The sequence below is a fragment of the Equus asinus genome, chromosome 10 (genome assembly GCF_041296235.1).
Source record: "Equus asinus isolate D_3611 breed Donkey chromosome 10, EquAss-T2T_v2, whole genome shotgun sequence".
Taxonomy (NCBI): Eukaryota; Metazoa; Chordata; class Mammalia; order Perissodactyla; family Equidae; genus Equus; species Equus asinus.
Genome location: NC_091799.1, coordinates 55,285,196 through 55,300,973, shown reverse-complemented (window position 1 = coordinate 55,300,973; position 15,778 = coordinate 55,285,196). Strand labels below are relative to the sequence as shown.

The 15,778-nt window shown below is 59.4% G+C and overlaps 2 protein-coding genes across 6 annotated transcripts; both read left to right on the top strand.

Moving 5' to 3' along the window:
- The first annotated feature begins 746 nt into the window (after positions 1-746).
- Positions 747-10,247, top strand: GMIP (GEM interacting protein). 5 transcript variants are annotated; one of them, XM_044772916.2, is made up of 22 exons: positions 762-900; positions 1,188-1,313; positions 1,843-1,927; positions 2,418-2,493; positions 2,605-2,662; positions 2,940-3,065; positions 3,149-3,213; positions 3,309-3,416; positions 3,872-3,952; positions 4,033-4,203; positions 4,298-4,435; positions 4,743-4,939; positions 5,277-5,365; positions 5,439-5,528; positions 5,880-5,957; positions 6,026-6,180; positions 6,411-6,599; positions 6,702-6,839; positions 6,941-7,137; positions 7,462-7,849; positions 9,236-9,302; positions 9,434-10,247. In XM_044772916.2, the coding sequence occupies exons 2-22, from the start codon at positions 1,304-1,306 to the stop codon at positions 9,805-9,807; spliced, it is 2,880 nt and encodes a 959-aa protein (XP_044628851.1). In that variant the 5' UTR covers positions 762-900; positions 1,188-1,303; the 3' UTR covers positions 9,808-10,247. The 5 variants fall into 5 exon arrangements, with proteins under 5 accessions (XP_044628843.1, XP_044628851.1, XP_044628839.1 ...); XM_044772908.2 differs by lacking the exon at positions 1,188-1,313 and having other exon boundaries at positions 747-900; XM_044772904.2 differs by lacking the exon at positions 1,188-1,313 and having other exon boundaries at positions 776-900; positions 2,288-2,493.
- Positions 10,248-10,985: 738 nt separating this feature from the next.
- On the top strand, positions 10,986-14,215 carry LPAR2 (lysophosphatidic acid receptor 2). Its single transcript, XM_014832244.3, has 3 exons — positions 10,986-11,269; positions 11,979-12,720; positions 13,477-14,215. Exons 2-3 carry the CDS (start codon positions 11,979-11,981, stop codon positions 13,788-13,790), a joined length of 1,056 nt encoding a protein of 351 aa, XP_014687730.1. The 5' UTR covers positions 10,986-11,269; the 3' UTR covers positions 13,791-14,215.
- Positions 14,216-15,778: the final 1,563 nt, after the last annotated feature.

Below are 15,778 nucleotides of genomic sequence, written 5' to 3'. Positions count from 1 at the left end.
TTGGGTGCAGTGTGGCCCGCAGCCCAAGGAAAGTTTTGGGAGCCGAAGCCAGGAAGGGGCCAGGACCAGCTAAGTCTAGAGCAGTAGAGGTGCCAGACCCCACCCAGCACACAGGCTACTGTGGTCATGTGGAATCCTTGAGACAATTTCAGGTCACCCCCAGGAGAGCACTCTGGACTTGGCGTTTGCTGGGGATGATTCTTGGGAGGTTCAGGGCTGGCGTCTCTGCCCTGTGCCTGAGAGAGGCATCAGGGGCACTTCTGGCTGTGCTGTAATCAGGACCTGAAGAGCCTGATCCAGCTTTGAGGGTCACTGGGGGTACCCCAGGCCAGGGGTCTCCAGCCCAGAGCGTTAGGGGACTCCAGATACAGCTGGAATCGGGCAAGATATCAGGCCTCCACCAGGGGGCTCCGTGGCCCCAGTCGGGACGGCATGGGTCAGGGGTCAAAGAGTTCCCTGGGCAAGGGCGTCACAGAGTGGAAGGTTCGGGGACAGGCTCCCGGAGCCAGGTGAACTGTAAGGGGTCACTGAGGGGGTAGTGTGCTGGGGCTCTGGGGTCGCGCAAAGATCTGGGGGGGGGGAACCTTCGCCAGTATGGAGTCCTGCGGCATCCGCGTCCACGCAAGCCCCATCTACCGCTGCTCCGGCAGGAGGCGTGGTCCTCGTTTCCTGGGCCTTGGCGGGGGCCGGCAGGCCGAGGCTTGGCCACGGGCCCGGCCTCCTCCGCGGCGGGGCGTGGTCGACTCGGGGCGGGGCCTCCGCTGGGCGGGGCGACGCGGAACCCGGGCGGCGGCCGCCAAGGCAGGAAATCGGGGCCGGGCCCCGGCGGCGCGCGATCCCATCCCAGCCCCGTCCCCGCCGAGCGATTCCCGGGCCGGGCCATGGATGCAGCAGAGCCGGGTAGGCGGTCCGGGATACGGGATGCGAGAGTGGCCTCCCCCGACCGTACCCCACTTCCTACATCGAGGGGCCCTGCCTACCTCTCTCCGTCCAGAGAACCGGAGAGGAGTTCCTGAATGGGGAGGATGGAGAGATCCTCCACTGTGGGGAACCCCGAGCCGAGAGGGACCCGGGGCACCAGTCCTTGACCCCCTCCCCCTTTGGAGTCTTCACCCCGGATGCCTGGGGGAGGGGGCCCAGGAAGGGGAAGTGGCCGCTTCTGCTTCTGATATTTGTGATGGGGGCAGGGTGTCAGGACCGCTGATGGAGAGGGGCGACGCGGCAGGATCCCCACCCGGCTCCTCCATAGCCCGGGGAGGGAGCAGTGCTGATCTGGGCTCCCTAGAAGGGGGCTGCAGCAGAAATGTGGCAAGGTCCGACTTCTGTTTCCGGCTGTCTTTGTGTCTCCGCTGTGCATGTTGAGTGTCATTCGGCCTTTATATCCCTCGTGGTTGCAGTCTCCCCGTGCGTGCTTCTGCCCCAGGCTCTGTGCCAGTCTGTACTTCCATCTGTCTGGCCTGAGGTCCATGTGGTTCCGTTGTCCAGCGGGCTGTCTCCCTGAAGACATTGTGGCTGCATCTGGGGCATCTGTTTTGTCACTTTTCTTCTGGGCTGGAGCATGTGTGGGTGTCCCTGCTCCTCTCAGCAGCTGTCTCTTTGTTGGGTTGTGCCTGAGTCTATCTGCCTGCCCTGAGTTGGCCCCATTCAAGCCCACTCCCTCCATCCCGGTTCAGACACCTGTCCCCATCCCGCACTCCCCATGGGCCAGGGGGCCAGAACACTCTCTCTCCCCCTTCTTTCTGTCTCTCTCTCTCTCCCTACCCTCCAAACAGCCAGGCTGAGGTGAGGCTTCGTGGGTGGAGGGAGGCTTTGGTTGGTCCATGTGACACTCCACTCCCCCAGGGCTAACCCCAGCTCCTGAGAGCAGGAAGAGGTACAGTGACATCTTCCGGAGCCTGGACAACCTCGAGATCTCACTGGGGAATGTGTGAGTCTGAGCCAGGGTCACCCCCAAATCCTGCTAGGATACCCCAAAGCCGTAATCATTTAGGTGCCTGGAGCCCCATTAGGAACCTGCAACATCTGGACCCACTTACCTAATAACCTGAGAAGTCTAAGATGGGCCCCTCCAAAACACCTGAATAATCCCAAAATTCAACTTTTCAAATCCACTGGAAATCCCCAAAGTGGTCCTAGAACCCCCACATATCCTTCTTGTGACCTCTTAAAACATTTGAGATCCCTATAATCCCACTCTATTAGCCCCAAACTTACCTCAGACCCTTCAAAGTGTCTCAAGTCCCATAAAAAGTCTCACCTGGTTTCCCTCCAAAACCCCATCCCTCAGACCTTCCAGACACAAGAGATGTCACAGAGGTGACATCCAGCAGCATCCCCCAAACTATCCTGGGGTCCCCAGCACCCCTGAGTGGGACAGACTGGGTGGAGAGAGGCATCCTGACACCCTTACCTCCCAGGACCTTTGAGATGCTGGTTGGAGACCCTGTGCTCTCAGGAGACCCAGAGCCTGACAAGACCCCCACAGCCACTGTGGTGAGGGGCAGGGCCAAAGGGGCAGGGAGGAGGGAACCTCCGGGAGAAGGGGCTGTACGGAGGTGGGCGCCTGTCCTGCTTGCTCCTGAACTGCTGTCTCCCTCCCCTCAGACTAGCGAAACCAGCCACTGGAGTGGCCCCTCCTCAGAAGGTCCTGCACCCCTCACAGGTAGGGGGGCTTTGACGCCAGAGGGGTGGGGGCAGAAAGGAAGCCTTCCCTTGACCGGACATCACCAACTGCCTGTTCTGTGCACCAGGGACATGGTGGTGCACACAACAGATCTGAGTACCTGCCCTCAGTCTGGATGGACAATTGTGTACAAATCTACAAAGGGGTGTTTTGGGGAGCCATAGGGTGTAAATAGGGGCTACTGGTCTGGGGGCTCAGGGAAGGCTTCCACAGGAGGTCAGGGGTCAGAGGTCAGAGGTCTACCCGTCTGCCCCAGGGGAGGAACTGGACTTGCGGCTCATTCGGACCAAGGGGGGTGTGGATGCGGCCCTGGAGTATGCCAAGACCTGGAGCCGCTATGCCAAGGAGCTGCTGGCCTGGACCGAGAAGAGAGCGAGCTACGGTGAGGTCCCCAACTGGCTGGCCCCAGGCCCCAAGCAGCACCCACACCCAGGACAGACTCAGACCCCTGCTGTCTCCCCCTAGAGCTGGAGTTTGCCAAAAGCATCATGAAGATCGCCGAGGCTGGCAAGGTGTCCATCCACCAGCAGGTAGCCATGACCAGACCCCCCCAGAGCCCAAGTCCTCCAGAACCCTGGCCAGGCCCCTCTAAATCCTCAGCATCCTCCAACACTCCCCCTCCCAGAGCCACATGCCACTGCAATACGTCTACACCCTGTTTCTGGAGCATGACCTCAACCTGGGAACCATAGCCATGGAGACGGTGGCCCAGCAGAAGAGAGACTACTACCAGGTGAGGGGACGCTGCTGTCCTTCACGCGTCATTCCGTTCATAACTACCCAGGAGGAAGGCAAGTTACAATCAGCAGCACCATTTTGCTGATGAGGAAGCTGAGGCCCAGGGATGCTGAGGAACTTACCTAAGGTTACCCAGCAGAGATTCAAACCAGGCTTCCTGTACAATTGCAAAACTGCTTTTGTTTGTTTGCCTGGTGCGGGGCGAGGTGCTGAGTGTTCCCAGGAAGAGAGCCTTGGCATCTCTGGGTCCCAGCAGAAAGGATGAGGTGACCACTAAGACTCTTTGTGGGGAGAGAGAGACCAGGGTGGGAGAGAACAGGTCTGAGTGAAAAGACCCCCAGGGAGAGTGCAGACCCAGAAGAGGGTTCAGAGGGTGAAAGGCATGTGGCCACGGGGAATGGAGGGACCAAGTGGCCCTGAGGCAGCATCCCTATCCCCCATCCTTGCCAGCCTCTGGCCGCCAAACGGACTGAGATTGAGAAGTGGCGGAAAGAGTTCAAGGAGCAGTGGCTGAAAGAGCAGAAGCGGATGGTGAGGCCGAGCAGGGGAAGGCGGGGTGGGCTGGGGGAAGAGAGGAAAGCACGCTGACTGCGTCCCTCCGCCGCCCCTAGAACGAGGCTGTGCAGGCGCTGCGGAGGGCCCAGCTCCAGTACGTGCAGCGCAGCGAGGACCTGCGAGTGCGCTCCCAGGCGTCCCCCGAGGACATGACCCCCCAAGCCTCGCTGGGACCCAGCAAGCAACAGGAGCGGCGGCGGCGCTCGAGAGAGGAGGCCCAGGCCAAGGTGGAGATGCAGCCTCGTGCCCCACCCAGCGCTTCGGTGCTCCGCCCCCGCCCCACGCTCTCTCCCACACGCGCCCCGGCCTCGATTTCCCCAGGCGCAGGAGGCGGAGGCGCTGTACCAGGCCTGCGTCCGCGAGGCCAATGCGCGGCAGCAAGACCTGGAGGCCGCCAAGCGGCGGATCGTGTCGCACGTGCGCAAGCTGGTGCTGCAGGGGGACGAAGTGCTGAGGCGGGTGAGACTCTTCCCCACTGAGCGCCCTCTGCCCCTAAACTGCCTCCAGGGAACCAGGACTCGCTCCATCTCCCTAGACAGCCAGTTCTCGCTCCCAGCCTCTGACCTCACCTCCCGTCTCGGACCCACCCCCTTGGGGTCCTGCGGGAAGACCCGACCCAGCTCCCACCGTGACCCCGGCTCAGATGGACCGCCCACGCCCACTGCCCGGTCCCGCCCCCAATCCTGACCACCATCGAGTCTCTCAGAGTCAGGTCCCACCAGAGTCTGGCCTGGAGCCTCTCTCACAGGCTGTCTCCGCCCCGCAGGTGACCCTGGGGCTGTTTGGGCTGCGTGGGGCTCAGGCGGAGCGAGGCCCCCGCACTTTTGCCACCCTGGCCGAGTGCTGCAAACCCTTCGAGCCCGGCCAGCGCTACCAGGAGTTCGTGCGGACCCTTCAGCCGGAGGCCCCACCGCCCCCGCCGCCTGCCTTCTCTTTCCAGGAGTTCGTGCCCACAATGCACAGGTGGGCCCCTGGGAGCAGGGTGGGAAGGAGCCCCGGAGACGCGGTGCCAGGCTGTTGGCACAGTGGGGCTGAGTCCTCGGGGTGAGAGAACTCAAAGTCTTGATGCTTGTAATTTAGTACCCAGGGCTCTCATTTTGGAGGAGTTGTCCCAGCCCTGGGAGAGTCAGAACTTGGGGCTTACTGCACTGGGGTCTGATGCTCATGGGCATCAGGGCTTGCAGACCCAAGTACTTGGAGCTGGGTCTTAGATGGGATGCCTGGGTGCTGTCACTCCTACCCAATTTCCTGGTTATCAGAGCCCTCAAACTTCTCCTTTTACCTCCCCTCTGGACACAAGAAAGAAGCTCTCTGGCCCCCTGCCTCCGCAGCTGGATGAGACTGTGGCTGAGCCAGGCCCTTGGGAGGACGCAGGCACTGGCTGGCAGGGTGAGTGCAGTGAGGGATGGGCGGGAATGGTGGCCGTGCAGGGGGTCGTCCTAATTCACTTGTCCCCTCCTAGGGACTCCTGGCCCCACTCCAGGGAGTGATGTGGACAGCGTGGGAGGTGGCAGTGAGTCTCGGTCCCTGGACTCTCCTACTTCCAGCCCAGGTGGGACCAGCACCTCACCCTGACACCCTCCCAATCTCTGACCATCCTCCAGCCCCTGGCCAGCCTTTAACCCTCAATCTCTAATCTGTCCTTTGACTTTTGACCTACCCCACACCCCTGTTCTATTTTCTCAACCTCTGACCCACTCTCTTCTGAACCAACCCCCCCAAGGTTGCTGACCAATTCTCTAACCCCTAACCTCTGACCTCTCTGACCTCCTTCTTGACCTCTGACCCTTTCCACAAGGGCATCTGTGGGTGATGCTAGAAGGCCTGAAAATTGGAAATGTCCCCTTAGCCTTGGAGCCTCCCTATGACCCCTATGATCCCTGACGTCTCTGACTCTCTGCAGGCTCTGGCACAAGACGGCTGATGAAGGTCTCGTCCACAGGCACCGAGTCCTCAGACGACTTTGAGGAGCGAGATCCTGGTGAGGCTAGAAGCAGGCAGGGTGGGGTTGGGGTTGGACCAGGCATCCCTGACCCTGTCTCCCCGCAGACCTTGGAGATGGGCTGGAGAACGGGACAGGCAGCCCCTTCAGGAAGTGGACACTGTCCAGTGCGGCCCAGACCCATCGGCTGCGACGGCTGCGCGGTCCAGCCAAGTGCCGAGAGTGTGAGGCCTTCATGGTCAGCGGGACAGAGTGCGAGGAGGTGTGGCCTGGGCTGATGACCCAACAACCTTGGCTGACCCTCACTGATGTCCCACTGACGTCCCTGACCCCAGCCACCTCCCTGACCTGAGATCCCCACAACCCTCCTGCCCCTGGGACCTGCCCTGATCTGATGATCTCCTATGAGCCCCTAGTCCCCTGAGGATCCCTACGACCTTCTCTTCCCTGATGACCCCCAGTGACCTCTCTGACCTGTGACCTTCCCCCTAGTGCTTTCTGACCTGCCACAAGCGCTGCCTCGAGACTCTGCTGATCCTCTGTGGACACAGGCGGCTCCCAGCCCGGACCCCCCTCTTTGGGGTCGACTTCTTGCAGCTGCCCAGAGACTTCCCGGAGGAGGTACCCTTTGTGATCACCAGGTGCACAGCTGAGATAGAACAGCGCGCCCTGGGTGTGCAGGTGCTGCTTTGACCCTTGACCCTTGACCATCCCCAGTAGTGACCCGCCCTCTCGATGGCCAGATTGCAAGTCAGGTGTCCATTTCCTGCCCCTGCCCTACAGGGCATCTATCGGGTCAGCGGGTCTCGGGTCCGCGTGGAGCGGCTGTGCCAGGCTTTAGAGAATGGCCGAGCATTGGTGGACCTGTCCGGGAACTCGCCTCACGATGTCTCGAGTGTCCTTAAGCGATTCCTCCAGGAGGTGAGTGCTCAGAAGCTCAGGGGGCAGGGGCCGGGCGGGCTCAGGCTGAGGACCCTCTGCAGCCCACCCACACCCTTGTCCCCCCACCATTCCACCGCCAGCTCACTGACCCCGTGGTCCCCTTCCACCTCTACGACGCCTTCATCTCTCTGGCTAAGACCCTGCATGCAGAACCTGGGCTCGACCCCAGGACCCCCAGCCCCAGCCCTGAGGTTATCCGCTCGCTGAAGACCCTCTTGGTGCAGCTGCCTGACTCTAACTACAACACCCTGCGGCACCTGGTGGCCCATCTGTTCAGGTGTGCACTGTCCTTGACCATGAAATGTGACTTCTGACCTGAGGCACAAATCTGTGACCCCTTCCCCTGATCTGTGACTACTGACCCCTGAGACTGACCCCGAGACTAACCTTTGCATGTGTTTTCTGAGCTCTGAACTTTAATACCTTTTGATTCCTAACTCTGGGTGCTGACGCCTGACCTCCATCGCCGGGCATGTGGCTGCTGGTCTCAAACAATGACCAAGACTTGGGCAAGTTGCCACTAGCCTGGCCTGCAGGTCCTACTCAATGACCAGTGACTATGCACTCCATGCCCTGACCCTTCTCCTTACACTGTCCCTAGGGTGGCTGCACAGTTTGAAGAAAACAAGATGTCTGCCAACAACCTGGGCATTGTGTTTGGGCCGACACTGCTGCGGCCGCCAGATGGTCCAGGAGCAGTGGGGGCCGGCCCTGTCACCTGCCTGCTGGACTCTGGGCACCAGGCCCAGCTTGTGGAGCTCCTCATTGTGTACTACGAGCAGATCTTCGGGATGGATGAACTCCCCCTGGCCACCCAGCCTGCACCCCAAGACCCCAGCCCAGCCCCTGGGCCCCTCACAACCAGCCCCCAGCCACCACCCCCACATCTTGCCCTAGAGCCCCTGCCCCCAGCCCTTACCTCAGACCCTGACCCAGACCCTGAGCCCCACGGTACCCTGGAGAAGCATCCTGAGGCCATGCCCCGCAAGGTAGGAACCTGCTGGGTCCACTGACATGGGGAAAGCCTTCTCTCCATTTAATTCTCTCTCTCCTGTCTGCCTGCCTTCCTCTCTCTAAAAATTTCTCCTTTATTCCCTCCCTCCCTTCCTTATTTACCCTGCGCTTGTTTTGGAAGGAAAAGTGAGGAATGGAGTGGTGGGTAATAAGGGAGGAATGGCAGGGTCCAGCCTTGCAGAGGTAACAACGTGGGTGATCGTGCATTCCTTCAACAGAATATTTTTGAACACCTACTATGTGTCAAGCATTGTTCTAGGCCTTACAGATCCATCAGTGAGCAGAATATTCAAAGAACCCATCTTCTTGGTGCCTGCATTCTAGTGGGAAAGAAATCAACAACAAACAAGAAATATGATACAGAATCAATTACATAGGATATTACAAGGTGACAAGAATAATAGAGAAAAGAAAGTAGCATAAATTAAGGGACCTCGAGGGCACCAAGGTGAGAGGTGGAAGGCAGTTTGTAGCAGTAAATAGAATGGTGTGGGTGAGTCTCATGGGGAAGGTGGTTTTTGAGCTAAGATTGGAAGGATGTGAGGGAGCAGGAAGCCAGGTAGAAATCAGGGGAAGAGTTCCAGGCAAAGAGAACGGCCAGTGCAAAGGCCCTTTGGTGGGAGCATGCCTGGTGTGTTCAGGGCACAACCCCGCACTATAAATGAATGAGTGAAGGGAAGATGGTAGGAAGTGAGGCCAAAGAAGGGTCTAGCGGCAGCCATTGACCGCATATCTCCTATGCACAGGCGCTTTATAGGCTTCCTGTCCTCCTCACCACAGCCCTAAAACATAGATACTGTTATTGAAAACCATGTACAGATGAGTCTTCCAAAGGGGGCTTTGCCATCCCTCAGATCCTGCTACACCCACCATTCCTGACAGGACAGACCTCCCCCACAGCAGCCCAGACCTGGGAAAGGGGCACGGTGAGCTGTGGGACTCTGAGAACTGGAATGGCTCGGGAAGTGCTCAGGACACTTACAATGTCTGACACTTAACAAAGAAATCCAGCTGCCGTTAACGTTTAGCTAAAGGAAGAACAGTGAGAATCTACAGCTAAAAATCGGGCGTAATGTTGCAGAGAGCAGAGCAGGATGGAGATGGGTAGTTCACCAGGTCCTAATTCGCAGATGGCTCCCTGGGCTGGCCGTCTGCTGTCCTCCCGGAGCCCACAATCAAGATTAATGATGCTTCTCTGCACAGGGGGACAAGCAGTACACAGTGAAGGGCATTGTTTCTTCCTAGACACCAAAACTGCAAAGAAACTTTTATATATCTAGGAACAAACCTTCAGCTCTCCAAGTGTCTTGAAGAACTGGGATTTTATTGTTGGGGTCTTGGTCTTGGGTTTCTTCTTACAGATACCAACTCCGCAGAGTGACCAGAGAGAGGAAGTGGCCGAAGACACCAAAGATGAAGGAAGGGAAGGTGAGTGTGTTAGGGAGTAGCAAAGGAATTCTGGGGGTGCCCCTGCCCCAGGGTAGCTTGGCTGAGAGAGACTCCCTGGGGGATATCCAGAGCACTTAGGGTGGCTCAGCATTGACCATCCCATCCCACAGCGCCCAGCCAAGGCCCTGAGGACTCATCCCTGGGAACACAGTCCCGTGGCCACTTCAGCCGCCAGCCAGTGAAGTATCCCCGGGGGGGCGTGCGGCCTGTCACCCACCAACTGTCCAGCTTGGCGCTGGTGGCTTCCAAATTGTGCGAAGAGACCCCTGACACATCAGTGCCCCAAGGAAGCTTGCGGAGGCGGGGGCCTGGCCCTGCCGCCGCCTCCCCTGAGGGCAGCCCCCTGCGCCGCACCCCGCTGCCCAAGCATTTTGAGATCACCCAGGAGACAGCCCGGCTCCTCTCCAAGATGCACAGCGAGGCTGTGCCCAAGGCCACCTGCAGCCGGGACCCCCAACCTGAGGAAGTCGAGGACCATCTCTGACCATCCCAGCACTCTGACCAAGGGGCCAAGGACTGAGAAGATGGATCCACTTCTCCCCAGGAGTTCAATGTTGGAGGTTCTGGAGAGTTCCTATAAGGAAAGACTACACAGCCTGGGGGAAGACTAAAACCCTTTTTGGGGCAATGTACCAGGATTTCCCCCACTGAACACAGGTCGCTACCAAGCCTCAGGGCCACTCAGGATCAGAGGTCACTCAGGGTCAATACTCAGGGTCAATACTCAGGGTCAATACAGGTCACAGGATCCTTGGGGTCCACCCTAGTCTCTGACCCCTGGAACAGGGGTGCCTTTTGCTACTTTGGTTGTGGACACACCCCCATCTCCACCTGCTTCTAGCTGACCCCAAGTGACCAGCTCAGGAGGCACATCCTGGTGGTGCCTGGGGTCTGATGGCCTCTGAATAAACTGTGTGTCCTTTATACCCTTGAATGTCTTTCTTTGCCAGGGAAGGGTGACAGGGGAGAGGTCGGTGAGGGCAGCATCCTCTGGCCCCACCAGGGAAACCAAGGCCCCCGTGCATCCCCAAATACCCCTGAGCACCTACATACAGGCAGTCCAGGCACCAGGCTGAGTCACGCTGGCTCAGCCCTCCCGGAGTTCCGTGTCTCCGATCCAGACCTGCACAATCAAACAAATGTAACAAAGTGCAGATAACTGAGACAATGGGACTGTGTGCTCCCGCCGTGGGAGCCCAGGGCCGCCACAGGCCTGGGCCTGGCAAGGGGCAGCGCTGCCAGGGGCAGGGTGCGGGGGCGGGATTGCAAGCAACTTGAGTGTGGCCGGCCAGACTGTCAGCTGGAGCCAGAGGGGTCCGCGGGGCAAGGAGGCCGAGGCGCACAGTAGCTCCAGGCTGGGGAAGCCGAGGCGGGGCTGGGGTCCCTGCGGTGGGAGCCGGGTCGGATCAGGGCGTGGCTTGGAACATCGCGGCGGATTGGCCGCGAGGAGCGGGCGGGTGGGGTGGGGCGGGGGTGCGTACCCTGAGACCACCCCGAGCTGCGCCCCGGCGGCGCGAGGTCACGGACGGATTCTCGGCCGCGAGGGACTCAGCCCCTCGGAGGCCCAAGACTGCGGGCGCGTGAGGTGCGCGGGGACTGGGATGGGGGTCCCGCGCCGGAAGTGGAGAGGGGAGACGAGGGGCCGCCAGGCGAGGAGGAAATGGGGGGGGCTGCGGTTCCGGGCGACCCTGTCCTCGCCACGGCCGCGGAGGCTGGGGTCCCCAGGTAGTAGGGGCGGGACTCCCCAGGTGGCGGGGGCGGGGCGCTGTGGCCCGGGCTAGGGCGGGGCGCTGTGGGCAGGACCCCTCCTCCCGCGCTCTCTCCGTCGCCCGCGCCGGCGCACCGGGACGTTCCTTCGCTCTAGCCGCGGTCGCCGAGCCATGGGTCTTGGGCGCGCCCCAACCCCCCACGAGGCTGCCGGCTCTGCGGCGTGACGGGTGGCCCAGGTGAGGCGGCACGGACGGGGCGGGTGGGTGCGGGTCCCGGGCAGGGCGCGGCACGTGCCCGCGGGGCCCGGGTGCTGTCTCCTCCTCCTATCCCACTGCTCCTCCCACAGCCTGGGGGCGCCGGGAGGCCCGCCAGCCGCCGCCTCCCTGACCGCCCCTTTTGTCCCGGAGGCCGCCAGGCTCCTCCGTCCCACCCGCTTTGGGCTCAATCGCGCCCAAAGCCCGCTGCCCACTCTGGTCGCCCCGGTCACCTCCATGGCCCAGCACTGACCCCATTCAGGGTCCCAGCAATGGTCCCACCTTGCGCACACACGCCCCCTCGGCTCTGCTCCCTGCACTGACCCCAGCACCAAACCGACCCTCCCTCACCTACTTTCACAGCTCACGCCCCTACTTGTCTTGCCCTAAACCCTCCCAACACACACGTGTCACAGATTGGCAGCGGGTGGGCAAAAAGGTTTGGGAGATGTCTTTGTAGGAATCTTATTAGTAAATAAGCAACAGCTGTGCCCAAACAACACCCCCCCCCCCCCCCACTCCCCCATCCCGCCTGCTTTTCCAGGTCACCCTGGTCCCCACTATGACCACTTTGCCCCAGGTATCTGAGTTTGAGACCCTCCCCTCTGGCTGCTGCTCCTTTCTGTGCTGCCCCTTTCTGTGTTCTTCCAACAACCACCACCCACACTGACCTCTCCGGTTGTGCCCCCAGATGGTAACCATGGGCCAGTGCTACTACAACGAGACCATCAGCTTCTTCTACAACAACAGTGGCAAGGAGCTCAGCTCCCACTGGCGGCCCAAGGATGTAGTTGTGGTGGCGCTGGGGCTGACAGTCAGCGTGCTGGTGCTGCTGACCAACCTGCTGGTCATTGCAGCCATCGCCTCCAACCGCCGCTTCCATCAGCCCATTTACTACCTGCTCGGCAACCTGGCTGCAGCTGACCTCTTTGCTGGAGTGGCCTACCTTTTCCTCATGTTCCACACAGGCCCTCGCACAGCCCGGCTCTCACTTGAGGGCTGGTTCCTGCGGCAGGGCCTGCTGGACACGAGCCTAACAGCATCGGTGGCCACACTGCTGGCCATTGCCGTGGAGCGGCACCGCAGCGTGATGGCCGTCCAGCTGCACAGTCGTCTTCCCCGCGGCCGGGTGGTCATGCTCATCGTGGGCGTGTGGGTGGCCGCGCTGGGCCTGGGGCTGCTGCCTGCCCACTCCTGGCACTGCCTCTGTGCTCTGGACAGCTGCTCACGCATGGCCCCCCTGCTCAGCCGCTCCTACCTGGCCGTCTGGGCCCTGTCCAGCCTGCTTGTATTCCTGCTCATGGTGGCTGTCTACACTCGCATCTTCTTCTACGTGCGGCGGCGAGTGCAGCGCATGGCAGAGCATGTCAGCTGCCACCCCCGCTACCGCGAGACCACACTCAACCTGGTCAAGACTGTTGTCATCATCCTGGGTGAGTGGGAGCCCACTTGCCCCAACTCCCAGGGACCTGATAGAGTGTGATGGGAGGGGATGGTTTGGGTGGGCAGTGTTCTCCAAGGAGGTGATATCTGAGCAGAGACCTACATGCTGGGGAAGGGAAAAGAGTTCCAAGCAGAGGGAACAGAAAGTGAAAGCCCCGGGCAGCAACTTCAAAAAAGAGAGGAGGCGGGCGTGGCTGGCCCATGCACAGGAGAGGTCAGCACAGCCTCAAAAGACACAGACAGGAGTCAGATTTTGTTCTGAGTTCCGCGGGAAGCCCTTAAGGATTTTTAGCAGAGAGTAGTGTGTTTGTTCACTCTGGCCGTTGAAAGTAGGATGATCTGAGTGGGGGAGGGAGTAAGATCCTCTCGTCATGGGATACCCACCCCTGCCTCCAAGAACAAAGAGCGACTCTTCCCAAAGATCCCCTCCCCCTCAAATAACCAGCCTGTCCCACGGTGACCTCCTTCCCCCATAGAACAAACGTCCATGTAGAAATGTCCAGGGCCCTGGGCACCTTGTACCAGTTAGAAAAGGTGTCCCTTCTGGCAGACAAATCAGAGAAAGGTGTCCCCTCTTAGCAGTTCTGCCCCATCACACTGCCCAGGCAGCCAGACAGGAAGCTCTTACCCCGCAAACTGCACAGCTGTTGCCCGAGCCCTGGAGACGCCTCCAGCCCTGAGCTCAGAGCTGTGGGTGCTGGGCCCCCCAACGGTTAGCCCCTCTCACTTCAGGCTCCATCCCACAGGGGCATTCGTGGTCTGCTGGACGCCGGGCCAGGTGGTACTGCTCCTGGATGGTCTGGGCTGCAAGTCCTGCAATGTTCTAGCTGTGGAGAAGTATCTCCTATTGTTAGCTGAGGCCAACTCACTGGTCAACGCTGTAGTGTACTCGTGCCGTGATGCTGAGATGCGTCGCACCTTCCGCCGCCTCCTCTGCTGTCTTTGCCTCCGCCGGTCCACCCACGAGTCTGCCAGCTACACACCCTCCACCCGGACAGGCCCTAGCACTCGCATCATGCTTCCTGAAAATGGCCACCCCCTGATGGACTCCACCCTTTAGCCAACCTCAGACTTCAGCGGGGTGCAGCAAGCAACAGATCGCAGCACCTCACCACTTCTGGATGCACCTGGCCCTACCCAATCTGCGGGACAGACTGAAAGGCGGACCCTCAGTCTGATGTGGCACGGCACCACTGCCAGCCCTTCCTAGGCAACAGCTCTGCCTGCCCCAGGGCCTGGTGTTTGGGGTCATCTCTAAGCACTCCAGAGAGAGTCGGATGGGGAGCGGAAATCTGGGTCTTCAGTCATCTCAGGTTGTGGGTTTTTTTAATGGACATTTTTCTATTTTTACTGCATATCCCTGGTAAACTCTGTGGACTGCTATCTCGTCCGTGGTGGTATGGGTGTTAAGGGTGGAAAAGATGAGGGCGCTCTCAGGCCTCACTGCCCAGTGCAGCAGAGTAACAAGGACGGAACGGAGATGCACCATCTGCCTGAGGCTGATTCTTTAGGGGCACAGACTGAGGAGTTCTGAGAGTGAGCTGGGAAAGATTTGTGGCCCCTTGCAGCCTCTGGGGGTCTTGCCTGTCCCCATTAGAATTGAGGGGGTCCACAGGAAGAGCATGATATAAGGAGAAAACCGTTCTTTCTGCTTTGAGATCTCTAAAGCATTCTGCCATCAACTTAGTCTCTGTCCCTGTATCCCAGAATTGTCCACCTTAGCTTGGGCTGGGCTGGGATCCTTCAAAGTGGCATTTTCTTGGCTCTGTTCTCATTCGTCTTCAGTCTCTGTGTGGCTGTCACTCCATCTCTCTTGTTGGATTCTTGCATCCATTTCCTTTTGCCTCTGTCTCCTCTGCCTGTTCCTCTGCCTCATCTCGCCACTCACCTGTCTGCTTCCGTCCTCTGGAGTCCAGAGTGCTCTCTGACCTGTGTGAGCCCACCCTCTCCTGCCTGCCCTTTTGTCTGAGTCCAGGTTGTGAATAGTCAGGTATGTCCGTCCCATTGCCCACCCCACCACCTACATACACACCTGTGAGCCAAGCATAGTGGGGTCCATGGAGCAGGATGCAGGATTTGAGAGTTGCCATTTCTCAGGCTCCTCTGATGTGCCTGGCACACTGATAGGCACTTTAGATGGATTCTTTAATCATCACCTGCATCTTTTGGCACAGGTATTACACTTATTTTCATGTGAGGACAGTGGCTCAGAGAGGTTGAGATCTGGCCCATGGTTACACAGCTTTGAAAGGGCACAGAGATGCATCGAGGGACTAGAGGCCCCTGGGGAAAGGCTTCAGATTCCCACAAAGTCTGGAGTTGGTCACAAGCTCAGGCCAGCTTTCCCCACGTCACCCACAGCCCCCAAGGCCTCAGACATGCTAGACCCCTGATAAGCCCCATCTCAGATGCTCATAGAGGCACGCTGCTAGACTCGATGGAGACCAGGATCTAGATTCTCTGCTTCTGCCTCACCAGGGAGGAGACAGGGTTATATCTCTACTTCAGGTTCACATGCTAAATAACAGCTGGAATTTGAACTCAGTCATCCCATCAGAGGCCATTTCTTAAACTACAAAAGCACACATTCCTGAAGAACCAAAAACAGCTGAGTCTTTCTACATTAAATGGGGCTGGGTTTCTCTTTGAGAAAACTCCCCCCACCCTAAGACAACTCCATGAGGAGGCAAGAATGCACTGGGGTGCTAGGTACTTCTCCAGGGTCCAAGGTGGGCGGTATGGCTCCTAAAGCCTAGGGCCTGAATCTCCAGGGGTGATGACCCAGGCCAGCACCTTTCACCATGTGCCCAGGCACACGCCCATGAAAGATGGAGTCCTTGCCTCCATGGAGCTCCAGGACTGTTGGACACACGTGCAACTTTGGGTGCCAAGGCAGCCAACCAATTTCTATGGGGTGGGGACCCCCACTGGCCTCCAAAAGGCAGCTCTGTGTTTCACCTGCTCTGAGCTGGCTGCTCTTGATCAGCATCCTCCAGGTTCTAACCCACACTCGGATCTTGTTTGGGATTTTGGCCCAACATTTTTTCC